This window comes from Trematosphaeria pertusa, assembly GCF_010094035.1.
Source record: "Trematosphaeria pertusa strain CBS 122368 unplaced genomic scaffold BU26scaffold_1, whole genome shotgun sequence".
NCBI lineage: Eukaryota > Fungi > Ascomycota > Dothideomycetes > Pleosporales > Trematosphaeriaceae > Trematosphaeria > Trematosphaeria pertusa.
This window is the reverse complement of record NW_022987212.1, coordinates 2,302,946-2,326,746: the sequence shown is the minus strand read 5'-3', so window position 1 is coordinate 2,326,746 and position 23,801 is coordinate 2,302,946. Positions and strand designations below refer to the sequence as shown.

The 23,801-nt window shown below is 55.0% G+C and overlaps 10 protein-coding genes across 10 annotated transcripts; 8 read left to right on the top strand and 2 right to left on the bottom strand.

Annotated features, from left to right (window-relative positions):
* Positions 1–136: 136 nt before the first annotated feature.
* BU26DRAFT_513233 (Fe-S cluster assembly protein DRE2) lies at positions 137–1,786 on the bottom strand. Its single transcript, XM_033827575.1, has 2 exons — positions 754–1,786; positions 137–704 (listed from the first exon to the last, which is right to left on the bottom strand). Exons 1-2 carry the CDS (start codon positions 1,397–1,399, stop codon positions 397–399), a joined length of 954 nt encoding a protein of 317 aa, XP_033691404.1. The 5' UTR covers positions 1,400–1,786; the 3' UTR covers positions 137–396.
* Positions 1,787–1,925: 139 nt separating this feature from the next.
* On the top strand, positions 1,926–3,476 carry BU26DRAFT_513232 (uncharacterized protein). Its single transcript, XM_033827574.1, has 4 exons — positions 1,926–2,207; positions 2,319–2,413; positions 2,580–2,736; positions 2,887–3,476. Coding segments are annotated over exons 2-4 (393 nt in total). The 5' UTR covers positions 1,926–2,207; positions 2,319–2,412; the 3' UTR covers positions 3,122–3,476.
* Positions 3,477–4,022: 546 nt separating this feature from the next.
* On the top strand, positions 4,023–8,752 carry BU26DRAFT_472631 (uncharacterized protein). The gene is made up of 4 exons (XM_033825439.1): positions 4,023–4,418; positions 4,477–4,543; positions 4,601–7,918; positions 7,979–8,752. The coding sequence occupies exons 1-4, from the start codon at positions 4,119–4,121 to the stop codon at positions 8,374–8,376; spliced, it is 4,083 nt and encodes a 1,360-aa protein (XP_033691402.1). The 5' UTR covers positions 4,023–4,118; the 3' UTR covers positions 8,377–8,752.
* A 253-nt stretch (positions 8,753–9,005) lies between these two features.
* BU26DRAFT_21027 (uncharacterized protein) lies at positions 9,006–9,729 on the top strand. Its single transcript, XM_033820635.1, has one exon. The coding sequence runs from the start codon at positions 9,051–9,053 to the stop codon at positions 9,636–9,638; it is 588 nt and encodes a 195-aa protein (XP_033691401.1). The 5' UTR covers positions 9,006–9,050; the 3' UTR covers positions 9,639–9,729.
* On the top strand, positions 9,310–11,858 carry BU26DRAFT_513229 (kinase-like protein). The gene is made up of 4 exons (XM_033827573.1): positions 9,310–9,855; positions 10,152–10,300; positions 10,350–10,755; positions 10,805–11,858. The coding sequence occupies exons 1-4, from the start codon at positions 9,651–9,653 to the stop codon at positions 11,407–11,409; spliced, it is 1,365 nt and encodes a 454-aa protein (XP_033691400.1). The 5' UTR covers positions 9,310–9,650; the 3' UTR covers positions 11,410–11,858.
* A 326-nt stretch (positions 11,859–12,184) lies between these two features.
* BU26DRAFT_472626 (uncharacterized protein) lies at positions 12,185–14,712 on the top strand. The gene is made up of 3 exons (XM_033825438.1): positions 12,185–12,366; positions 12,437–12,554; positions 12,613–14,712. Exons 1-3 carry the CDS (start codon positions 12,255–12,257, stop codon positions 14,231–14,233), a joined length of 1,851 nt encoding a protein of 616 aa, XP_033691399.1. The 5' UTR covers positions 12,185–12,254; the 3' UTR covers positions 14,234–14,712.
* On the bottom strand, positions 14,427–15,428 carry BU26DRAFT_414814 (NAD(P)-binding protein; the record flags this gene model as incomplete). Its single annotated transcript, XM_033823089.1, has 2 exons — positions 14,427–14,833; positions 14,894–15,428. 2 exons carry the CDS (start codon positions 15,426–15,428, stop codon positions 14,427–14,429), a joined length of 942 nt encoding a protein of 313 aa, XP_033691398.1.
* Positions 15,429–16,123: 695 nt separating this feature from the next.
* BU26DRAFT_526817 (uncharacterized protein) lies at positions 16,124–16,920 on the top strand (the record flags this gene model as incomplete). Its single annotated transcript, XM_033830730.1, has 3 exons — positions 16,124–16,250; positions 16,324–16,712; positions 16,771–16,920. 3 exons carry the CDS (start codon positions 16,124–16,126, stop codon positions 16,918–16,920), a joined length of 666 nt encoding a protein of 221 aa, XP_033691397.1.
* Positions 16,921–18,749: 1,829 nt separating this feature from the next.
* Positions 18,750–19,955, top strand: BU26DRAFT_472619 (uncharacterized protein; the record flags this gene model as incomplete). The annotated part of the gene is made up of 4 exons (XM_033825437.1): positions 18,750–18,808; positions 18,857–18,988; positions 19,040–19,275; positions 19,322–19,955. The coding sequence occupies 4 exons, from the start codon at positions 18,750–18,752 to the stop codon at positions 19,861–19,863; spliced, it is 969 nt and encodes a 322-aa protein (XP_033691396.1). The 3' UTR covers positions 19,864–19,955.
* A 632-nt stretch (positions 19,956–20,587) lies between these two features.
* Positions 20,588–22,612, top strand: BU26DRAFT_445147 (MFS transporter). The gene is made up of 5 exons (XM_033824582.1): positions 20,588–20,850; positions 20,900–21,060; positions 21,109–21,228; positions 21,276–21,402; positions 21,485–22,612. The coding sequence occupies exons 1-5, from the start codon at positions 20,733–20,735 to the stop codon at positions 22,510–22,512; spliced, it is 1,554 nt and encodes a 517-aa protein (XP_033691395.1). The 5' UTR covers positions 20,588–20,732; the 3' UTR covers positions 22,513–22,612.
* The last annotated feature ends 1,189 nt before the right edge of the window (positions 22,613–23,801 follow it).

Sequence of the window (23,801 nt, the reverse complement as noted above, 5' to 3'; positions counted from 1 at the left end):
GGTGGATGAGGGGGCTGGTGGACAGGGGAGTGGTAGGAGCAGGAAGACGTGGGGCAGCCTGAGAGGTGTGTTAGGGAGGTCAGGGGCGAGCATTTGGGGCGGGAGGGAGACGAAGGCTTTTCTTTAGAATGAACACTAAGGCGTTTGATATCCTGATGCCACTTTTATGTTGATTAGTTACTACATTCGCATTTCGCGCGGAGCAAAGAGCCTTCTTTATTTAGCTTTGCATTACCGAGTCTCAATCGAGGTTGATATGTGCACCCCTTCTAATGCGCCGACCGATATGCAAAGCTTCCTGATGATCCCATTCGCCCGTTCTCAATAGCCTACCACCGGGTGGGCAGGATCACCGAGAGTCTACACCTATAAGCCCTCATCATTCTAACGTCATGTCTACAACTGGATATCGTTGTTCAGCAACCGCACTTCCTCGCCGGGTTTGAATGCCGGTAGGCCAATATAGGGACACCCATCGCACCTGAACGCATCGCCCAAGGCGCAGTTCCCACAACTGCCAACCTTGCCTTGCACTGTGAAGTCAACTTCGGTCAAGTCATCTGCCCCGAGCTTCATTGTATTCAAGGCTTTGTCGGCGCTGGCGCGCTTCGCAGCGTCTTCGGCTTCGATTTTCTCTTTGAGACCGCAAGTGCAGTCTTTGCAGGCGCGGCGTCGCTTTCCGGCTTTAGGGCGGCATTCGGGCGCTGGAAATATTAGCTTGAATAGGAAAGTATGTGCAGCGGGCCGACTTACGCTGGATGATTGGGCGCGCCATATCCTCTTCTGTGATCAAATCGTCTTCATCGATGAGCTCGTCATCCTCGCCGGTAATGATAGGGTCGTCGAGGTCGTCGCTGAAGTCTACGAAACCGACGCCGACGGGCTTTGCGGGCTCTGGTTCTTTGCGCTTGCCGTTGACACGGAGGGGAACGGTGTCGCTGCCGTTTGCTGTGCCGTTGACTCCATTTGTAACGCCGTTCGTCTTCTTCTTTCCAAGCTTTAGCGGTATGGACACGCTTCCCACTTCCGCTGGCTTCATCATGCCGTCACCGCCCTCGACGAGCCCCGCGAGAATAGCCTCTGTCTTTTCTGTGCCTTGCGCTGAACCAAAGACACCATCCTGACTCTTGAGCAGCCCGCCAGCCTTCAGTGCCCTAACGACTTTGGTCATTACCTCTCGCCCTAGCAATTTGTGACTTTCACGCGTTGTGCCGTCGGCGTCGGTGAGGAGAAGCACGACATCGTATGTGGAGAGTGGCAATTGAACCAGACCGGCCGCAATGCGGTCCAGCATCTGGAGGTCGGCCGAGGAGCGGTCGTGGATCTCGTAGACTTTGTCCAGCACCTCAGGATGCGCGGATATGGACGGGGGAGCGAGAAGAAGCGTGCGCGGGGCCATGGTGGGAGAGCTGCGGCTTTGGAAGCAGAGGGGCAAATCCCTGGCTGTGGGAGGCGTGGTGAAGCACTTCAGGAGAGGGAAGAGTGTGTTTATGGGTGGGCTAAGGAGCGGATCGCGTCGAGAACTTTTCTAAGCAGCCCTCGGAGAAAGACGGTCACTGGCGGTTGTGGTGGGCTGATTGGTTTGCTGCGTAATCACGCGGGGCGACTTCGGATGGCGGCTGAGTGGGATGGGCTTGGCCGCTGCGACCGACGCTTCTTTCCGTTTTGGCCGGACCCACCTCGCACACGTTAGCGTTGACGAGAGTCTGGGGTAAAACGCCGCAACAAGCCCCGAATACCAGCCGTGCAGCTCGTCGTCAGCTTCACTGCGGACCGTCGGAAGGCATAGCAAAGGCTGGGAGGGTTGGGCCGCTACCAATTCATGTATATAGAGTCCTGGAGGGCTGCGGTACATTGCTCACACGACGCTCACGTCGCCCAATGACGTAGCGTGTCCTGTAGAAGCTTCAGGGGCCGGCGATCGCGTTCGCAACAGCCTCAATAGTCATCGCGGCAACCGGAACCATGTTTGGAGTGCCTAGGTGGCCAGGGCGCCCTGTGCGAAGCTTCCAGATAGCCTATACAGATCCAATTGGGACATAAGGGGGACCGGCCTCAGCTCATCAGATCGCGACCCCGCTCTGAAACTCACTCGTGTGCCATCCGCTTTGCCCGACCTCCGCCTGCCCACCATCAAGATACTTCAACCGGATAGCTGGCTACAGCAAACAATTCCTGCAATACCTCGAATTGGAGCATTCTGCAAGGTACGGCCGTCACACCCCCGCGATCTCCTGAGGAGTGGCTCGACTCGGCAACGACGCCATGGATTGGCCAAAGCTTCCGTCACGAGACCTCATGTACTGACCTGCTGCCAGAGCTCTCCCTGCAACGAACCCTACTTCTACTCTCGACATCCCCTCATCGACCTCCCATCTCCCAACAACTCACATCAATCAACGCAATCAAATCAGTAAGTCTCGCTTTGTCCTCCTGCCGATATGGTGCTCGTCCCTGGTCTACCTGGCATTCACCACGCATCCGTAGTGCCTCAGTATGACACCCGAAGCTCAATGTCTCGAGGAGTCATACCTGGCGTGCACCTCATTCTCGAGCTTCACGTACTGACCGCCGAGCAGTGACTCGCTCCCACAAGTACACTGACCGCGACCACGCTGGTCTCGCCGACGGGACCGCTCACCCTGACGAGCATCTTCCCCGCTACTTCGCCAAGTCTGGCCACGTCGATATGGACCCCAACAAAACCAAGAAGAGCGGCGCGGGCAAGGGCAATTGGTGAGTTCTGTCGACCCTTCTCTTTCCCTCCATCAATCACTACCGCCTCCTCGGATTCTGGACCGGAACGTTGTTCGGAGCACCCCGCTTTACGTCAACTTACTGCTTCTGATATAGACTCACGTCACTAACTGCGTTGAATGTTAATAGGGGCCGCGAGGGTGACGAGGTCGAAGATTACGGTTACAACATGAACAATCCGCGTCGCCGAAGCAATTCGAGCACACACGCTGCCAAGGACTTCAAGACCAAGTTCGAGACCATCGAAACCGAGCCCGTCTTCGAAGAGGAAGTACACGGGGCTATGGGCGCTGAGCTCGACAAGGAGAGCACCGCCTCTAGCTCCAAGAGCGTCGAGGAAGAGGACGCCAGCAAGAAGGTGTAAATCCCCAGGCCCCGCCCCGAAAGGGGAAGCCTGGGGGTTGGGGTGCAGGTGGCACACATCATTGATGGCACAGATGTCTCCAGCTGTGCGTGGGCTGGAAAGCTCGCTCATTGTCACTTGGTGATCATCTCTTGCCGCATATGATTGATCAGATGGAGGACTGCTTTGATTTCCGGGCGAACAGTTACAACATCATGTACTATGTGTTCCTTGGGAATCTACTTTTCTATGACTATGGCCGCTGGTGGAACAGCAGCCATGGGACCGGATCGGGGTCGGCGTCTTCTTCATCTGTCTTTCTTTCGCTGGGAATCTTGCTTTGGACGCTGTCTTATGAGTATCATGCCGAATGATCGACCGCAACAAAAACAAAGAAATGGATAATGTTTATCCAATCATGCATGGGTGCTTTGAAGTGGTTTCTGTCATGATGCCATGGGGTCATTGCAAGTACTGCTGGCAGCAGACCAGTCAGAGGAAAACGTGTGAACTCATAGAGCGTGAACCGCGAATAGCATGCCAACACCGTCTCTATCTGCTGAAGGCCTCCAGGACCGGGTTTTTGCAGTCTTCACGGTTGAAGAAAAGTGAGACATGCGAGCACACGCATGGTGACCTACGCACTCTGTCACTGCAGTCCTACCGGCGCAAGAATTGCGGGCTCGTATGTGCGCTGGGAGTGGGACACGGGGTGAAGGCCCTATCGGCTGACAGAGCTACCAAGACCCAAGACCCAAGACCTGAAGCAGCCGTTGCACGCCCCGGTGAAGCGCTTCGGAATCCTGGATGTCACAGTGAAGTGAAAGCGTGCCTGGCGCCTTCCCTTTAACTCCGTGCCAAGACCGCGATCCCTGCCCAAGCTTTGGCTTTGGTAGCGACCGACAACCAAAAACATACAGCACGCACTCCAGCTCCGCCAACTACTCGACACCAGCGAGGAGCCAAACACCAGTCGCGGCGCGCTCCATCGCGCATCTCAAATCCTCACCTACTCGCCATGTTTTCGCCGGAAGCTTCGATCCAGAGCGCGCGTAGCTCCCTGCGAAATCCCCGTCGACGCCAACGCAACTCGGAGGGACCCCAGCAGCAACAGCCTCGACGAAAGCGAAGCAAGTTGTCCGACGACACATACCATTCGCCGTCAGATTCGCAGAGCAAAGGCAATGGCAGCATGATAATGAACGGCAATGTCGACTCTGGCAGCGTGGACAGCTCGCTGGTCTTGGTGGACATTCCTGTTCGCGAGAAGAAGACCCCGGCGAAGCGCACGCTGAAAGAGGACGGGTCTTTGTATCTGGTAGGTGTAATCCGAGGATGGCATACACGATCATGTGCTGACGAGGATGCTTTTGTAGACCAGGAATGAGAATTATACCGTGAAGAAGCTCCCCGGCTTCCCGGAGGTCCTCTGCAACGGATCGAGTACGTCGCAATCTTTCGGTTCTGTTCGATTCACATCTTTGCTAACGTAGTGTGAAGCACCATGTCAAGCATCTGCTCTTTCTTCCGCCGGTCTTGCGCTCGCCTTGACGTCCGACCACGCCCTCATGTGGGATTACCACGCCGTTGCCGGTTCGAATAGAGTCCTCACGCTACCCCTTCCTCCCGCGTTGAAGGGCGCCGATCCGCTGCCTCTTGGTGCGGTCGTACGCAATGGTCCGACAAACGACTTTGGAGTCGTCGCGGTTGCACCCTCCACCGGGAAGATAGTATTTTGGGAAAATGTGGACAGCGCGGAAGCCCGGAGTCACTTCCCGCAGCGCAACCAGGGTGTCGAAGGTTCAGTCAAGCTGTATTCGGGAGAGCATATAACCGGCCTCGTCGATATTGACCACGCTGGCTACATCCTCATCTTCAGTAGCGGCAGGTTGGCACAGCTGACACTGAGGGACTCGCAAGGTCGACCAAGCATTACTACAAACATCCTCAGCGCACCGAATACCTCCGGTGGGAGCTTCTTCAGCTTCAAAGGACTTCTCGGCGGCGCTATTCGCAAGACGGTCGCTTCTGTCAAAGCCCGTCCCTCAGAGTCCAAAGGTCAGATGGAGCTCATCACGGCAACGAAGGACGGACAGTTTCAGATGTGGGACATCAGCTGGTCAGGACAGCAGATATACAAGCGCGAGATCAACGCGCATACGGACATACTCTCTGCTGTTCAGCAGGGAACGGCACCGGAGACCCGTTCACAGCACGATGCCCATATACTAGATTTTGCGATCATGGACCGGCAACATGAACATCGAGGTGCTAGCCTTCTGGTTCTCGTGGCACTTACAGGGCGAAACATGCTGGATCATTTCCTTCTGGAACTGGATTTGACGGATAGCACCTCTACGGTTTCTAGGGCCATCCCGCTCCGGAATTTTCACCAAACGGAACTCCCGAAAGAGCCTACCGGTACTTTCCTGCTCCCGAGACCTGGACATACGGCATTTGTGCTGCTGCCTGGTGTAATTGTTGTCGCCTCTCTCGCCGAGCCAGAGGAAAGCCCGGAAGCACAGCTCTTCTCTGACTCGGGAAGGTCAATACTGCCATTCCAGGATGCCATTTACTTCAGAGAAGACGCTCTTGTGCGAGTTGTCGGACAGGTCCTGGATCAAACCAACCGGAAGGACCAAGTGTCGAGCGCGTTTCTATTCGTGCAGGACTACGGCGTTCTCCAAATCACTGCTGCGCCGCCTCCGAGTACTGAGGAAGAAGGCACGCGACGCAAGGTCACAGCTTTCAGCAAGCTGCTGCAAGCTACTTTCTTCAGCACTATACCTGGCAACGTCTTGGATTTCTCCACCAAGTCCAGGTACTCTTTCGGGCAGGCAGACGTGGAAAAGGCAGCCATCAGTATCAGCACCCACATCATGTCCTCATCATTTGAGCATTTCGAGAACTTCACTACATCCATGGACGAGCAGCTTCGCAGGCGAGCTTTCGCTCTTCGGACCTTGAATGCGCACCTACGATCACAATACCCATCGTTGTCGTTTGCAGGGAGGTGGCAACTGCTGTGGCATGCCGAAAAGCTCGCCGCAGCACAGCAACTGTGGAAGTGGTATCAAGACAAACTCCAGGACCAGAAGGCTCATCCCGACGCTTACCCCGAGAAGGTCCTTATGGGAGACATCGTCAAAGCACTGAGCGAAAAGTACAAGACCAAGCCGGACCCGGAAAAAGGCGAGACGGACCCCGTGCGACACTTTTTCGTGAAAGATCTTGATTCGCTCGACGTCTTGATACCCTGGGGATGGAATTATCTGCGGCTATTCTACATCAACACCGAAACCAAGGAACGAGCATCGATAATGCAGCGGCTGAGCGAAGCCAACGACGTCATGCTCGTCACTCTCGAGACGGCCTTCAGCTTCCGACAAACAAACATCGATCGCTATGGTCTTGAGGCGGACTCGCTCCAAGACGGCATCCTAAAAGCAGGGCACGGCTATGACATGCTACCACACTTTTGGACTTCGTCGCACAACATCGTCGCCTCAATTCGTAGTCTTGTTGACGTAGGTCGCCATCTAGCCGAGGAGAGCTTCGAGCAAGGCGTTCAAGAGGACCTCGCTCAGAAGATCGGCAAGGACAACCCTCGCCTTGTTAGGATGGGCTGCCAGACTCATATCGAGCGATTTCAATGGGCTCTCGAGCAAACCGACGAGAAGAGGAGGGAGATGGGTAAGACGATGCGCGATGAATGGAACAAGAAGGTTCGCCCGGGGCACATCTACGGGCTCATGGACATCGGCTTAGCCACCGATGGAATGAATCTTGCCGAGCAGTATCGAGATATGCCTACCCTTGTCAACCTAATTTGGGAAGAGTCGCACTATCTGCAAACCAATAAAGCGAGCAGCCAAAGCAAGATGGAGCAGGCCGAGATCACCGTCAAGCTCAACAGGATCAACGAGCGCATAGGCCGCTACTTCGAGAAATACGGCGAGGAATGGGCGGAGGCGTACTACATGAAGCACATCACCGAGGGCCAATCACAACATCTCTTTTTGAAGGAGACCATAAACCAGGAGGCACTGACAAAATTTCTCCGCGCTGACCCGTCCCGAGCCAGACTTCGCTGGATCAACGAAGTCTGCGGACAAAAGAACTATGACGCCGCCGCAGGCGCTCTGTATACGGCGGCCAGCAAGCAGGAGACCAACGCGTGGTGTAACAAAGTCGAGCTGTCCATTGCAAAATTAGCTCTCCTGTGCAAGAAAGAAGCGAGACCGGATGCGCCCCAACAAGCCCAGCGGCCAAGGGAACGGCCCAAAGACGAGAAGAGCAGGGAATTTGCATTCAAGAATGTCACGCAGCAACTGGAATATGCCAAAATCCAGGAGCGTGTCTACGAGCGCTTGCGTCCTACGATTACCGGCGCATTGGACGACGAGTCTGCGGTGCAATTGCTCATGGCTGAATTCGGACAGGGTCGCCTAGCTGAGCGCCCGGCCTTACAGTCACTCCTCAAACAGGGTTTTGATGACCTGATCCACCACCGGGTTATGGAGCCAGCCCTTCTGATCGACGTCTTGACTCTCATGACACAGGATGAGATGGTTGATGCTACGGACATAGTTCAGACTAACGAGTTTGCTTTCGCTCTGAGGATTATGTTCCTCTGCTGGGACAACTTTCATAGAACGTCTCGCCAGGGTTTGCTGGGCCTCATCTGGAAGCGTCTGTGCATTAGAGACAATTGGGCAGAGATCAACGACACGAAGGACATGTCGGACGAATCGCTGAATGACTTCTTGTCTCATACCTACGCGGGCTGGACTTTCAAGGCTCTGATGAAGATGATCGGTAAGTTGGTCCTTTGTATGAGAACTGGTGGTCAAGCCCTTTATCTGACTGTTTGCGTAGATGAGGATCCCTCTCACCGAAAGGTGTGGCCTCTGAAGTTTGAGCAAATGTACGGGGCCGGATGCACAGACGGGGAGCTGTGTATCCGCTTTCCCTCTGAAGATCTTCGAAAGCCCATCATGCGCGACAACACCCTTGACGAGGCTATCCTCAAGGAATACGTCGAAAAGCATAGGCTTGATGATTGGTTCCAGGCCGCTTGCAGGGCGGGCAAGCGGGCCTATGAGGCATCCAAACACGAAGGCCAGCCGCAGCCGGTCATGGTGGTGGTCGAGTCGGATGATTCAGCCAGCCTGCCAGGAAACGAGCCTCCTTCCGCAGAGGCAGAGCCACCGGCGTCGGAGACATTCGAGGGCGACGACGAGGCAGACCAGGACGTGGAAATGCAGGATTCGTGATTGAAAGGCGATGCGGCCACTGAGATGGCAGAAGCGGCGATGGGGGCTTTAATAGGGCAGGGAAGCCTGGCATCGGAAACAAGCATTGGGCATGGCGTTTTAACAAAACAACACAGAGACCAGTCAACGTCTCTTCTTTCGGGCTCTTTTGTACATTGAACGTTTCTAGCGATAGGGAATCCGGCACTCAATCAGGCCATCGTAGGCAAGCCCCTGGGGATCTTCATTCTCCTATCTATGTGTAAGGACGGAATTGGCGGCGTGTCGGGCGCGACCACGATGATCATTCATCTTTTTTCCGGGCGGAAAGCGGAAAGCTTGGGCCTCGATGTGGCGCAAGCGAGAGGTGGTGATAGGCGGTGTAATGAGATTCGCTGGCTAGAAAACGGCACCGTTGATTATCCGAAGAAGCTTGAAATTGGTGACATTGACGGGAGGTTCCGCAGGTCACGACAGAAAGCGTTGGGGTTGCAACGTTGCACCAACCTTTAGTGAGTGCGTGATGCCGTGTGTTTTGCATAATGGGCGGCTGGGAAGGAGAGACGGCGGAGCGGCGGGCGGTCCGCCTTCGGACACGTAGAGTGTGCGGAGAGTGAAATCCAAATCACGTGCGGAGCCGCCCCCCTTCCCCCCGGCCGACTCATCGGTGGCTGAAGCGACGAGTAGTGCTGTTCATGCGAAGGGAGCCAAAAGAGCACCTTCCCCATTTTGCCTTTCCGGACGTCGTGTTTGCTGGAGCCCTGGGTGCGACGGCTGTCAAGGCGACAGCGCAGCAGCTGGTCCCGCTCCTCTTGCCGTTGCGGGCGACGGGCAGCGCTGCCGCGCGACAGTCGCATTCGCCCATATGGTCTAGACGTGCAGTGCAGACATCGCGTCTTTTAATAAGACGGCGCGCCGTACAAGTGCCTCCCTGCAGTGAATGCCAATGCCTGTCGGCCGGACGTGCGCCCTCTAGCGCCTTGACCCATCCCAGCCGCCCCTTCTTGCCCAGAGGAACTCTGCACACCGACCCATCTCCACCACCGCACCCGCACCCTCATTCTCACCTCCCGCCGCCCATTCTTCAACGCTCGCAGCCCCCTGCCCCCGGCTTCTTGCACGCTGCAGCGCCATTCTTCGCTCGCCCTCGGACGCGGACACCGCACCTCGCTTCGGACTGGCCTGTCCGCATAGCCCCCAAGCGACCTCCGGAGACGGCTGCGGCCTCCTCCACGACTCCTCCAGTCCTGCCCTCGAGCTCTGCCGTCTCCCAGCAGCATTGAAGACACGCCACCATGGCCACCGGCAGCACATCGTCGAACGTCGTCGGCGTTCATTATCGCGTCGGCAAGAAGATTGGCGAGGGCTCGTTCGGCGTCATCTTCGAGGGCACAAACCTGCTCAACCAGCAGCAGGTCGCCATCAAGTTCGAGCCGCGCAAGAGCGACGCTCCGCAATTGCGCGATGAATATCGCACGTACAAGATCCTCGTGGGCTGCCGTGAGTACACTTCCCTTTCGTCTTCCCATGGGACCCGCTGGGTTGCTCTGCCCCAGCAGAAGGCCGTCGCCGCCGCTATGAGCCATGTCTTGGTACTTCTCGTTTGCGGAGTGATTGGCGCAAGAGAAGAGACCGTAGCGAAGCCTTTCGTACGTCTCGCGCTTTAGGGCAGTGGCACCTGTCACGTCCCGCATTACGAAGACCCTGCATCAGTCTACCATCCTCGACACCCACCCCCAACCCACATGTCTTGAAAGTCCTACAAGCATCCGACCATCTTGCTGACCTTACTGCAGCCGGGATTCCTAATGTTTATTACTTTGGCCAGGAGGGTCTCCACAACATCCTCGTTATCGACCTGCTAGGCCCCAGCTTGGAGGACTTGTTTGACCACTGCAACCGGAAGTTTTCCATCAAAACTGTGGTGATGGTTGCAAAGCAGATGGTATTTGACCGCATTCACTCTCCTCCTGCTGTTCATTAACCTGTCGCAGCTTTCACGGGTTCAGACGATCCACGAGAAGAACCTGATCTACCGAGACATCAAGCCGGATAACTTCCTGATTGGCCGCCCTGGCTCTAAGAGCGCCAATGTGATTCACGTCGTTGATTTTGGCATGGCGAAGCAGTACCGTGATCCCAAGACGAAGCAGCACATCCCATACAGGGAACGCAAGTCGCTGTCCGGAACCGCTAGATATATGAGTATCAACACGCATCTGGGGCGCGAGCAGTCACGACGAGATGACTTGGAAGCTCTTGGCCATGTCTTCATGTACTTCCTGCGAGGCGGGCTCCCGTGGCAGGGTCTCAAGGCCGCCACTAATAAGCAGAAGTACGAGAAGATCGGGGAGAAGAAGCAGACCACTCCGATTAAGGATCTGTGCGATGGATTCCCTGGTGCGTTCTATTATTCCCCCATTCTCAAACAGTCGCTTACGCCCTGCAGAGGAGTTCAACAAGTACCTCAGTTATGTCAGGAATCTCGGCTTTGAGGACACGCCTGACTACGACTATCTCCGCGAGCTATTCACGCAAGCGCTCAAGAGCACCGGAGAGGTCGAAGACGGAGAGTACGACTGGATGAAGCTCAACAACGGAAAGGGCTGGGAAGTGTTGAAGGCTCACCCATCCGCCGTTCAGCAGCTGCACCACAGCAACGTCAACCCCAACTCGTCGACCGCGGTTAATGTCAACGGTCTACCACACCAGAGACAACAGAAGACACACCTCCCCATTGACCACCACCGTTTAAACGCGGATCTCCCAAAGCCAGGAGCGACACGGGGCCCGCCCGGAAGAAGCCCAAGAGACATGCAGCAAGGGAAATACGGGCATCCGGATGCAGTCAAGAGGAAGAGCATGGGCGAACTAGCACCGCCAGAGGGATCCACGCAAGCACAGTTCCAGCACAGCCAGCCGAACCTGACCTCGAACCGCGCAACGCCAGTGCAGAGTCCGAACGTCCAGCAGCAGAGGCGGCAGGAGCCTGAAAGACCCAGCTTCGGCAAGAAGGTCATGAACATCCTTTGTTGTGGCGCGGGCAGCTCCTGATCCCACGTCAGCTGTCCGATACTTTCCGTTGCATTCTGGAGTCCGTTCTTCAGCACAGTTCAATACACTCTCAGCCGCATCTTCTTTTCCTGTATAGGTATTTTGTAATGATTGATAGACGGGATCGAAAATCTCCTTTTCCAGGTAGGTTAGGTAATGGACGACTACGACCACCTCCCACCAGCCAGGATTTCTTCTCTTCTTTCCATATCTCATTCCTGTTGCGAGTTGTTTGCTAGCGGCTGGCACTGGAGTGGGGGTTTTTAAGCTGGAGTACCGGCGTCGCGGCGATTTTTGGGTTCGAGTTCAGCTTTTCTTCTCGATCCTGCTACTGGGGAAAAAATACATATACAGCATGCGAAGGAGTCTCTTGCGGCGTCTCTCTACATGTCGAAGAGGTTCTGGTTGAAAGGACGGGTTCGTGGTTCTCCTTGTGAGCTAGATACTGGACAAATCCAATAGAGACATGAAAATTCACGACTTGACTTAATGTAACGCAACGACCTGAGTTTCCCGTGTTAGATCGAGTTACTTGAACGACGTATTTGAGTATAGCATATGCCCCAGGCTAACCAAAGTAGCCTTCTACTGAGAGTACGATCAGCTCACTTGCCCAACTCATCGCCTTACAGTTGACATTCTCGCTCCGCAAATCTGCTCAACCAAGCTCGCTGCAGTAAATGCTGGCCACTGGGGGCAAAGTGCCGATCACGTGCGAAGTCCGAGCTTCCTCGCACTTCCGCACCATATACATCTCGAACTTCTCCACCACCCCTGCAATCTCATCAACCCACGCTCCCTATAATTTTTCGCTCGTCGCCGAATCGACTCGACAATACCCCACGATGACGTCCGGCCGCGACGTGCGCGATATACTCGGGCTGCCCGTGGGCGGCGACCCTCAGAAGACCTCGACCCAGAGAAAGCCGAAGCCCGCGGCGACCGTGAGGAGAATACGTACGTTTTGGCTATACCCCAGCGAGCATAGTGAGAGAATGGATCGATTAAGCTGATAACTTGTGTGCAGAAGGCGTTGCTCGCGAGGTTGCGGCGCTGTATGGCGAACGGCCTCCCCCAGTCGCGGTCTACGAAGAGAAGAAGACGTATCGAGCGAAGAGGCAGAGCACTGGGCCGGCAAAGAAATGGTACATAGTGAATGTGAGCCTAACTATAGAGGACGGATATTAATTCTGCCGCAATCAGGATACAGCAACCGTTCATGAACCAAGCTCGCACCGACGGACTCGTTCTCAAGCACTGGCGGCGCAAGCGCACGAACGCACCTCCTGCACAAGATGGCGAAGACACAGCAATGGAGGACGGTGAGAATACGGAACCATACATTGAGTCCTGCGGAGACTTTGCGAAATACAACATCACCGCGGACCTTCCTACCTTTACGGACGAGGAGTACGACACACATCTGCGGAGCGATGACTGGAGCAGGGAAGAGACGGACTATCTATTCGAACTGGTCCAAGCGTATTCATATCGGTGGGCTGTGATATGGGATCGCTACGACTACCAGCCTTCAACTAAATCGCATCTCGCCCAAGAAACGACGAACGGAGATACAAGCCAAGCGCTGGCGGCTCTTCCATTTGCGCTGCCGAGGCAGCGGAGTGTAGAAGATCTAAAGGCGCGCTTCTATGATATCTCGGCCAAGCTCATGAAGCTGCGGATACCGGAGATGCAGATGGACGCAGACCAATACAGCACGTATGAGACCCTAACCAAGTTCGATCCCGTGCTCGAGCGAAACCGGAAGACGCTGGCAGCAGCACTCATGAACCGCAATATGGACGAGGTCAAAGAAGAAGAGTTCCTTCTCGCCGAGCTCCAGCGCATCAACATGGCCGCTAACCGTCTTGATGCCGAGCGCGAGGAACTACGTGCACGGCTGGACGCTCCAGTGCCAAATCCACAGCTCTCAGCCGGCCTGGCCTCTTTCACATCCTCTCAAGCTCTACAGGCATTATTCTCGCAGCTATTCCAACAAGACAGGAGCAAGAAACGTGCATCCGGGGCAGGTCCCGGTCCCGGCAGGCTTAGTATTTCCGCCAGCGACCTTATCGCTACTCCTAGCTCGGCGCAAGCACAGATTTCGGCGAACAGGAGACAGAGCATGGCACAACCACCCATTCAGACACCCGTGAAGCAGCTGTCACCCCCACAAGAGTACCGGTTCAACGTGTCGACACACGAGCGGCTCACTTCTGGAGTTACGTTTGGATCCGACAAGCTTCTTAAGATGCGGCAAGCGAAGTCAAACGTCCAGACGCAGAAGATTGCTGCTGCACTAGCGGAATTAGGTATCAGCGAAGTCATCAGCATACCAACAAGTAAGGTCGGTGAGGTCTTCGAGCAGCTCGTCACCAAAGTCGGCAAGCTCCTCGACGTACGCAAAGTCCGCGAGAAGGAAGAAGGCGAATGCCGTGTCCTGCAAGCTATGAAAGAGCGACGAGCAAGTGAAGTGCAACAGGACGGTACCAACGCCGACGACGCCGCACATTCGAATACCACTCTCACCCCCGGAGCGAAACAAGTGATCCCAGATTCGCAGGAGTCGCCTGATCGGGATGAAGATGGCGAAGATGAGGATGCCGAGGGAGATGCTGATGCAGATGCGGATGCCGATGGGGAGGTGGACGTTGATGCAGAGGGCGAGGAGGACGACGAGGATGCGGAAGGCGAGGAGGAGAGCACGAGGCAGGTGAGTGAGGCTATGAGTACGAGGGGGCAGAGCGCGAGTGCGGGCCACAAGAGGAGTGCGAGTGTGCTGAGCCAAGCGAGTAACAAGAGCTCGAAGAGGGCGAGGAAATGAGGTGTGGGGTCCTTCGGGTTGAGGTTTTCTCATGCACAGCGTAGGCGTTTGGGAGGTTTATGACATGGCAAAGGAGCGGCCAGGCAACTGCCTCTAGACCTTTGCTTCTCCAGGAGATCACACATCATTCTCAAAAAAAGGCTATCCCAGTCCTCAAAAGAACGTTGTAGGAATAAGTCTATATCTTCCGCCCCTAGATCTTCGCCCTCGAAGGGAATTCGCCATCCAACCTGTTAAAAAGTGGCGCTCTTCGTCCACCCCGAAAATCATGCAACATCTCCTTACTCATCCACAGCTCTCGCGTCCTCGCGAGTCCCCTTTCCAAATCCACAAATTTGTCCGCCTGCACGAAGATCCCTGCGCCGTTCGCCTTCAATCCCTCATTGAATAACCAGCACACGGCCAAGGCAATCGATTCGGCCTTGTTGATCGGCACGCCGACGGCAGCCATCTCTTTCGCCCACGCGTCGGGCGACATGCCCGTCTCGCGGTTGCCCGAGGATATAATAGGCGTTACTGTGATAGCGGGTGCGACTACGGAGATGGAGATTTGCAGTTTGGCGCATTCTTGCTTGAGCGCGCGCATGAGGCCTACGATACCTGTTTGTTGTCAGCTCCATGTATTGGGTTTCTTCGATGTGGGGTGGGAGAAATGCTTACCGTGCTTAGCGGCGGAGTATAAGGGTGCGCCAGCAGAGGCCAAATAGCCTGCTAAGCTGGCTGTAAGGGCGATTTGTCCGCCCTCGGGGTGCTTGCGCAGATAGTGTATTGCGAGTTTCGTCGTGTCACTGGCGGCGTCCATGTCAATGTTTAGAACGCGGCGGTCCGGCTCTTTCAATCTCCCCTCCTCGTCTAAGTCGTCGGCGAAGAACTGATCTTTGTACTCTGCGATGCCTGCATTTACAAACACGCAATCGATCCGCCCGAACTTCTGGTAGGCGGCTTCGAAGCCAGCGCGTTGGTCTTTCCAGGATGTGATGTTGCAGGTGTGGACGAGGAGATGGGATGGGGAGTGGGCGAAGGAGGGTGGCGGGGCGTTTAGGTCGATGAGGGCGAGGTTGTGGGAGGGATTGAGGGAAGAGAGGAGCGTTGCGGTTGCGAGGCCGATGCCGGAGGAGCCGCCTGTTATGACGATGGTCTTTGGGGTGGATTTGAGGGTGTGGAGGGCTGAGGCGGAGGGTTGGAAGAGGGACATGTTGTACGATAGAGCTTCCGGGTGATGAAATAGGAGAAGAGCGAGTGGGAGAGGGCAGGATATTGCCGCCCTTGGATGCTCGAATTGACTTGAAGACGATATTGGAGAGACTAAAGAATATGGTGAAGCTTGAATATAGGAAATTGAAGTCCGAGGTACAGTATAAATACGCAAGCCGTTGAAGCTGGCTTTAGCCTAGGTTAGCAGCTTCGAAGCTGAGCTTCCAGCCTTTGGAATGCGGGGTCGGCTTCTACGGGTAAGCGTAGGGCTTTGTGATCAGCTGGGCATGGTGCCGTAATTGAGGTCCGAGCTGACTAGAATTGATGCTGTACGATGGCCTCATCCCAGTCTGAAGCCTGACTGCCATGGTACATATGCAATCATTTCTCAACGCAGACCGAGTACGAGGAACCGGGCTGTGACAGCTTCGAAGCATTAGAAGTTCTTCGTATAGCAAAGGCAACTGCAGCTGTTCGATGTGAAATGGCGTGACAGGGTCCTCGAGTGGTCAGAATATCCTACAGGTGTGAAGTTTGAGCTGGTCAGGCTGGAACCTGCAAAGGGAGCAAGCACGTGCGGCGCTAGCCGCTTACAGAAACGTAACCTGGCGACACGTTCGAGATATTGGAGACCGATGCACAACACCACATTCTCCGCACAACATCCAATTCCTGCGGAGCAATTCATTTGGCAGCATGTGGAGACCGTCTCTCTTCCTCGCCGCGGTGCTAGCGGTACCGTCGCAGGCGCTGCACTTCTTCATCGACGGCGCGACGCAGAAGTGCTTCTTTGAGGAGCTGCCTAAAGACACGCTGGTAGTTGGTATGCAAGACACTCTACCCTCTTTCTTTCTTTATGCTGGGAAGACTGCATAGAGTGCAGCTAACATGAGCAGGCCACTACGACGCCAAAATCTGGGACGACAACACCAAATCCTACCAAACCAAGCCCGACGTCGGCGTCTTTATAACCGTCGAGGAAACCTTCGACAACAACCACCGCGTCGTCGCCCAGCGGGGCTCCAGTAGCGGCCGCTTCACCTTCTCGGCCGCCGACTCGGGCGAGCACCGGGTCTGTGTGACGCCCCAGAACGTGCAGTCGGGCGGCGGCTGGCTGAGCGGCAGCAGCGTGCACGGCACCGTCAAGTTTACGCTGGATCTGGCGATTGGCGAGACGAGCAAAATTGAGAGCACGGATAAGGGCAAGGTAGACGAGCTGGTGCAGAAGGTGCGGGATTTGAATAGCAGGTTGCAGGATATCCGGAGGGAGCAGGTATTCCAGAGGGTGCGTCTTCACCTCGTTACTACGGCTAGGGTTGAGGACAGTGCTAATGGCTATACAGGAGCGCGAAGCCGAGTTCCGCGACCAGTCCGAGTCCACAAACGCCCGCGTCGTGCGCTGGACAATGATCCAGCTCGTCGTTCTCGCCGTCACTTGCGCATGGCAGCTGTCGCACTTGCGATCCTTTTTCATCAAGCAGAAGCTTACCTGAGCGGCGGGGTTGTTTCGAGTCATCTAGAGCGAGGCAAAACCATACCAAGGCAGGAAAAGGTCCGGCGGGTTTGGTGCAAGGGAGCCTTGTATTGTGGGGTCTGGCGTTGCAAAACGGAATCGATTAGCGTTTGCCATAGAATTGAAGCACGTTATTATCTTAGCCGTGGGTGTGGATGTGCGTTGGGATGTGAGCTGATTGCATGGAGGGAGATAGAACGGCTCACACTGGACGGCGTATGAGTTGGCCTTGCACTTTGCTCTCATACGAAGCCGCCGCTGACTTCATCCAGGTATTTGAACTTCCGTACATTGGTATCTGCAATATGCCCGCCGTCACTCGCGACGCCATGCGCACCATTCGTCTCAGATGTTGCGATGCCAGAGACAGAAGTGCGTGAGCTCCAACCTGACCTCGTCATCTTCTTCGTGCTACCATGTCTTGCCTGCTCCCTTCGTTGTCTATCTCAGTGTCGATCATGCCCTGCGGGTGCCTCGGAACGCGCGGAGGCCTCCCGCCATTCCGTGTAAAGAGTTAAGTACGCCTGAGTCGAGAGTATGCAGGCTCGTCGCGACAGGCGGCTGTGGACGTGTTTGCGGCGGGCTGGACTGCTTCGGCTCGTTTTGCGCTGGCGAAGTCAACGCAGAAGACAGCTGGTTAAGACGCCTCGGGTCATTCTAGGCGGAAGGGCTTGCCGAGCAGGGCGGTGTCGGTTCATCGTAGAAAGCTCGCCGTCTCTCTGGTCGACCTCATCTTCAGCGGTCGGTGCTGAGGGTCGACACGGCTAGTGCATGGGGACGCGGGTCACAGCCCTCAGAAGGCAGAGATATGCTGGTAGCCATACGCGTCATGAGAAGGATTTTAAGAGGCTTATAGCGCCCTCTTCAGCCTGTGTGAGCCCGGACCCGTCATCGTGTCGCAACGCGACACCTTCGCCTGAGGCTGCTGTGCTGTTGGGGCACTTGCTGGCTCTTCGAGGACAACCGCTGGCTGCAGAAGGCGGCAAGAGACAGGCTCAACACCAAGGTGATGAGCTGCGCAAGCGCACACAAAGGGATAATATTGACTATCTGCAGACAAAAGCCCATACCCAATTACCAAACGCTTAAGTTCGCGCGAAAAGCTTGCGCATTCTTGCATGACACCCCGCTTTGACCTCGATCCACACACGTAAGGCAAGACACAACAAAAAGCTTCTTCCTCAACTGGTCACCAGCGGCAACAGAGTCAATGAAAAAGAATGTTCGCGTCAGCCGGAGGTAGTGCAATACCTAAGCGCTATTAGCTAACAAGTTATGTGACGAAGAGGTGGCTTGCTTACCGGCGACACTGTGGCCTCAACTATGAGCAAGCCCAGTGAGAGGAGGCCCGGGTTCAAAAATAGGAATAATCTTGATATGTCCCCGTAGGAACGTTTCAGAGATTAAACTGAAAAGAACAGATACTACACTTGATCTAAGCCAAAAGGCAAAGAGAGCTGTTCGAGGTAGGAGGGGCGGGGGGAGGGCAGGCTTATATAGACGGGAGGAGCAGGTCCGTGCCCGCAGCGCTAGCTTAGCGAGATCACGGGACTGAGCTGCTGCCTGCGTGCAAATGGTCCGTGGTGCAGCTGCGGGCGCTGCTGGGTCGACCGGCAACTTCACCCGTCGCCCCTCACCAATTTGCGGTGTGCAGGCGAGCGGGTGGCGTGGGTTTGCGCGGGAGGGAGTATGTTTGAGACCCTTGAGATCGATATGTAGCTCAAAGGAGGGTGCTCGGAAAGATACGCCGTCAAGCCTTGCTCCTCGTCTGTATTTTCTCCTCTTGAGCCCACACCATATGATCTGAAGATGACGAAGGCTTCTAACTTGCCCCAATGGAAGGATATGCCGCCTGTAGAGGGAATGCCGTACGCAAGCCCCCATAGACATACGGTGCTTTGCTGGCCTGTTACCAGCCATGGAACTGCATGGAGATTGTTTGATAAGGACGGTGTGCGCGATGAAGTCGGAACGCTGGACCTCCTGACGCCGGAGGTGGTAGTAGAGGCCGGAAAAGAGATCAAGACGGGAAAGAGTGTTGTTCTGAAGTAAGCCCCATGGCCCGGTTGTAAGGCAATAGGAATTTGAAGAGGATCTAGCTGGGGTCTCGAACACGTTGCGGAGCCAGGATTCGGGCGCATCAAGCTCGAGCATGAGGTCATCGACTGGAGAAAGATCCAGCACTTCTACTCGTACGATGACGAGATCAAGTTGAACCCACAAGCCGGGAGCCAATGGGACGGATTGCGTCATTTCGGACATAGTGAGACTGGCCTATATTACAACAACATCCACCATGATGACTTGCTGGACACGGATCGGATTGGGATAGACCGTAAGTCGTCGGCTCATTTGCGCGTCAAAGCTGAGGTGGAGCCTAGACTGGAGCAAGCGGGGAGGCATTGTCGGACGAGGAGTACTCCTAGACTACGTCAGGTACGTCGAACGCCACAGTATCAAGTACAATGCCATGTCCAGCTACTGCATTACGGTGGCCAACATTGAAGCTATGGCAAAGGAGGAAGGCGTAGAATTCAAGCCCGGCAATCTCCTGATTGTGCGCAGCGGATGGATGAATTGGTGCAATGAGCACAGTGTGGAAGATCGTATCAAGTACATTACGAACGGAAAAGAGTACGTTGGCGTTGAAGGTAGCGAGGAGTCCGTCGAATGGCTGTGGGATCATCATTTCTCAGCCGTGGCTGGAGACGCGATTGGATGGGAGGTATGGCCTCCGCAACTTCCACGTCGGATCCACGACCATATCGCCCTCTGGGGAATGCCGATTGGGGAGCTGTGGGATTTGGAAGCGCTGGCGAAGGAGTGCGAGGCGCAGAATCGGTGGAGCTTCTTCTTCACGAGCACGCCGTTAAACCTCAAAGGTGGCGTGTCGAGTACGCCGAATGCGCTTGCAGTCTTCTAGGAATCAGAAATTGTGCTGCGAAAAAAATATGAAGAGGTTAGACGAGGGATGGTGATGGATCGGATAGAGATCGGTTGAGAAGGATGAAGGGCGTCGGAGCCTTGTTGTTCCGAGCCACCACGTTGAGGCCGTCCTCTCCCCTGCATCACTTCTATTTCTACGATATCGATCGGCATCTACAATTCTACAATATTGCCCTTCTCCAGAGTTCCACGATGTGGGTATTCACAAAAAGGCATGTAACTTGACCGTTCTCTGAATAGCTGCTGCCACTCATCGACATTCACGGCTCGCACGCGCCGGCATCGCTAGAATCACGACGAGGTGAAGAGCGCTACGAAAGACCCTCCCGTCCTTTGAACGTGCTTTCCCGGTGTCAGCTCCTATCATGCCTTTGAGCCAACAACCCCACAAACGGGATGGATCTGCTAGCGACGTCGAGAAACCGAGTCAAGCAGGAGCTAGCCGATGCTTACTGACACGCTAAGTGCCGCTTGCCAGCACTCCTAGCCTTTTGCTACCCAAACTTGATGCGGGGCCCCGCATTTGATTCATCATACCGAGCATCAGGATTAACATGCCCCTCCGGGAAACGGATACCCAGGTCTCAAGAGCCCCCAGCGCCGATCCCTATCAGCCCCAACACATGGAGTCGGATCATGCATGGCTTCGAGCCAAGTCCTGCAGGAGCATGGTTGTATGCCACGCTCGGTGCTGAGAGCTCACGTTCGACAATGGAGAGTCGACGGATGGCAATCGTTTCCCGATCAGCCTAGCTCGATGCTCTCGTCCTAGAATATAGTCGCGACTTCTCAAGCTCTTGCCGGGACTCTGTTTCGGGTACCCAATTGCAGCAGCCAGCCGGAAAGATGTCCCCCATTCATGGTAGGCAACGCATCAATGCGTTCAATGTATTTATCCTCATCTTTGTTGGCCTTGGCTCTATGAGCTACGGATACACAGCTTCCATCATCGGAACTACTCTAGGTGTGGTCTCCATCTGTCTTAATATACAAGCATATTGACCCTTGCGCAGGGCAGCCCTCATTCATCGCGTACTTCGACCTTGATACCCGCAGCAATGCCACCGACTTGATATCAACTACTAACGGCATCTTCCAAACAGGCGGCGTCATCGGCACGCTGCTACTTCCCATCATCTCCGACAAATATGGGCGCAAGTGGGGAATCGCCATTGTAAGTCGCCAACGATCGATGAGTGCACTGTTCTGACATCATTTGGAGAGTGCTATATTAGCAATCATATCAGGTGCAGTGCTTGCTGGAAGCACGCATATCGGGGAGTTCATCGCGTTTCGATTCATTGCAGGCGCAAGCGCCTTCATGGTGCTCGCAGCTGTTCCTGTGAGTGGGACCCTGACCATGAAGCAAGCCAAACTAACAACGAGTAGATATGGATGAACGAAGTCGTGCCTGTTAAGATGCGCGCAGGCCTTGTTGATATACATGCCGTATGCCTCATCTTTGGATACACGGTCCAAGGCTGGGTTGGGTTTGGCTTCTACTTCTGGAATGACGGTAAGGCGCCCTGAGCTCTTCAAACTACCCTCAGCACTTCTTCCCGCCTGGAGCGATGTTATCCCCAAGCTAACACACACAGGTGGCCGGAATACTTGGCGACCACCGCTGGCGCTCCAATGTGCCTGGCCGCTTATGCTCCTCGCTGGCCTCTACTGGATCCCGGAGTCACCTCGCTGGCTCATCATGAAAGACAGGATCGACGAAGCCAGAACGATTCTGGACCGCTTGCACTCCGATCCCAGTGACCCCAACAACGAGTATGCCCGCTCCGAATTCTACCAAATCGAGAAACAGATTGCAATAGACAAGACGCTCGACAGCTCCTGGATCGCGATGTTCAAGAAACCGAGTTATAGAAAGCGGTGTTTCCTCGCCATGGGCACTACATTCTTCATCCAATGTTCCGGCGTGCTTGTCATCAACAACTACGGACCAACACTGTACAAAAACCTAGGCTTCTCGCCCGTCAAGCAGCTTCTCTACCCAGCTGCATGGCTAACACTGACCCTCGGCATCAACACCATGGCTATTCCACTCGTCGATCTCTTCCCCCGCAACAAATACATCGGCACCGGTATCCTTGGGTGCATGCTTACCCTCATCGTCGAAGCCGCTCTTGTCGCCAACTTCGTCCCTTCCAACAACAGCGCGGCCCTGCAAGCTGCCGTCGCCATGTTCTTCATCTTCCAGATCCCCTACGACTTCTGTCTCGACGGCACGCAGTTCGCGTACCTCGGCGAGCTCTTCCCCACGCACCTCCGCGCAAAGGGCGTCTCGCTCGGCGTCGCCATGATCTCGTTTACCAACATTATTTGGCTGCAAGCTGCACCTACGGCGTTTATTACTATTGGTTGGAAGTTTTATCTAGTCTTTATTATCCCGGGGACGATTGGTGGGTTGATTGTTTTCTTGTGGTTCCCGGATACGAACGGGTTACCGTTGGAGGAGATCGCGGCGCTTTTTGGGGACGAGGATGAGGTTGCCGTGTATCAAGCGGAGATCAATGTTCAAGGGGGGGTTATTACGGATCTGCATGCTGAGGCGAAGGAGAAGCAAGAGGTGCATATGGAGGATATTAGGAGTGGGGATGCCGCAAAGACGGCTTGAAGGTACTATTTCGCGAGTGAGTAGAGGGGAGAAGACCATGGCATCCTTTCGTTACCTTCTCCCGAGGTCACTTAGGTCTTTCGTCACCGCATAAGCATTGCTAAAACATTTGGAGAACCAGCTGTGGCCGCGGCCGCTGGTCGAGGTGCTTGCTTCGCGTTCGCAATCGCTGTTTCCGCCCTTTGACCAGCGGTGCCTCGTAGTGTTGAGGATCCCGGGTAGAATGCTCTATGGGATGGTGGTCCGGAGAAGACCACAAGGTGCTTCCGCGTAAGACTTTAGTTTCGTATAAGGTAGTTTGGCTGCCCTCCGAGTGTGATTTCCGAGGTGGACAGTAGAGGGAGGCAGGATGTGTCCCCAAGGGATTCTATGTATAGCTACGCCATGAGCCTCGTTTCGACATGACCTTCTTGTATGGCAGGTATATCCACGTTCCGAATGCAGAGGATCAGTTACCGTGAGGTGATTGCTTTCGCGCATGAACACGTTTGGTTTCAACAAGCCGACCCTGGGTGGGGAGAAATGCTCCTTTAACATCCGTTCCGCAGCACGAGCACATCAATGATCTCCAGGAACGCGGTTGGAGATCAGGAAGCGAGCATGCGCGCGGGAGAAGTTCCTCGGGGATTCTAGCGCATGAAGGCGTTTCGTTTCAGAGGGTGGTGGTTTCGAAACGCGGGGGAAGGCGCCGACTACCGTGTAGGAGATGGCGTGTGTGGGCTTTTATGAGAGGATCGACGGTGTGGACGGATTTGATGCGTGGAAGATCTGGTTTGGTTGATGGAGGATTGCGAGCGTGACTGCGTAACTGATGTGTGACGTCGAGGCTTTCGGCCAGGATTGAACGCGTCTGTTACAGAAATGCGCCGCACTTCTAGAACATGATGAGCGGAAATAGTCTACAAAGCAGGTTCCGAATAAGGGAATAGTTAGCATATAGTAGGAAGGGAGCCGAGTAAACGGAGGTTTGGGTAGGATGCCCACACTGATCCTACAACCGGGCTATACTGCGTCCTATGCTGACGAATAGCAATGCTGCGAAGAGTGATGCATGATAGATTAAAACTCCGTTGCACAGCGCTCGGGTTCCTCGTGATCTGAGGTCAGCTTCTACACCGCTGCGGCCGTGGCCATATTGAAGGAAAATTGCTATGCGGCAGCTCTTCGTAAGGCGCGCCGGGAATAGATTGGACGGCTCAGAGAGAGCCAAAAGTTGAGCGGCAGGAGCCGACGAGACAAAAATAATACGACACACTCATCTTCGGATGCGGTGCTGCTAATGTGACGGC

Coding starts and splice junctions, on each gene's coding strand:
- BU26DRAFT_445147 (XM_033824582.1), top strand. CDS start 20,733: ATGTCCCCCATTCATGGTAGGCAACGCATCAATGCGTTCAATGTATTT. Junction 21,229..21,275: donor TGGTGCTCGCAGCTGTTCCT/GTGAGTGGGACC, acceptor AACAACGAGTAG/ATATGGATGAACGAAGTCGT. Junction 21,403..21,484: donor CTTCTACTTCTGGAATGACG/GTAAGGCGCCCT, acceptor TAACACACACAG/GTGGCCGGAATACTTGGCGA.
- BU26DRAFT_513233 (XM_033827575.1), bottom strand. CDS start 1,399: ATGGCCCCGCGCACGCTTCTTCTCGCTCCCCCGTCCATATCCGCGCAT. Junction 705..753: donor GGCGCGCCCAATCATCCAGC/GTAAGTCGGCCC, acceptor TAATATTTCCAG/CGCCCGAATGCCGCCCTAAA.
- BU26DRAFT_21027 (XM_033820635.1), top strand. CDS start 9,051: ATGCGAAGGGAGCCAAAAGAGCACCTTCCCCATTTTGCCTTTCCGGAC.
- BU26DRAFT_472626 (XM_033825438.1), top strand. CDS start 12,255: ATGACGTCCGGCCGCGACGTGCGCGATATACTCGGGCTGCCCGTGGGC. Junction 12,367..12,436: donor GGCGACCGTGAGGAGAATAC/GTACGTTTTGGC, acceptor ACTTGTGTGCAG/AAGGCGTTGCTCGCGAGGTT. Junction 12,555..12,612: donor ACTGGGCCGGCAAAGAAATG/GTACATAGTGAA, acceptor TGCCGCAATCAG/GATACAGCAACCGTTCATGA.
- BU26DRAFT_472631 (XM_033825439.1), top strand. CDS start 4,119: ATGTTTTCGCCGGAAGCTTCGATCCAGAGCGCGCGTAGCTCCCTGCGA. Junction 4,419..4,476: donor AGGACGGGTCTTTGTATCTG/GTAGGTGTAATC, acceptor ATGCTTTTGTAG/ACCAGGAATGAGAATTATAC. Junction 7,919..7,978: donor GGCTCTGATGAAGATGATCG/GTAAGTTGGTCC, acceptor CTGTTTGCGTAG/ATGAGGATCCCTCTCACCGA.
- BU26DRAFT_513232 (XM_033827574.1), top strand. Junction 2,737..2,886: donor GGCGCGGGCAAGGGCAATTG/GTGAGTTCTGTC, acceptor GAATGTTAATAG/GGGCCGCGAGGGTGACGAGG.
- BU26DRAFT_513229 (XM_033827573.1), top strand. CDS start 9,651: ATGGCCACCGGCAGCACATCGTCGAACGTCGTCGGCGTTCATTATCGC. Junction 10,301..10,349: donor TGATGGTTGCAAAGCAGATG/GTATTTGACCGC, acceptor AACCTGTCGCAG/CTTTCACGGGTTCAGACGAT. Junction 10,756..10,804: donor TCTGTGCGATGGATTCCCTG/GTGCGTTCTATT, acceptor TACGCCCTGCAG/AGGAGTTCAACAAGTACCTC.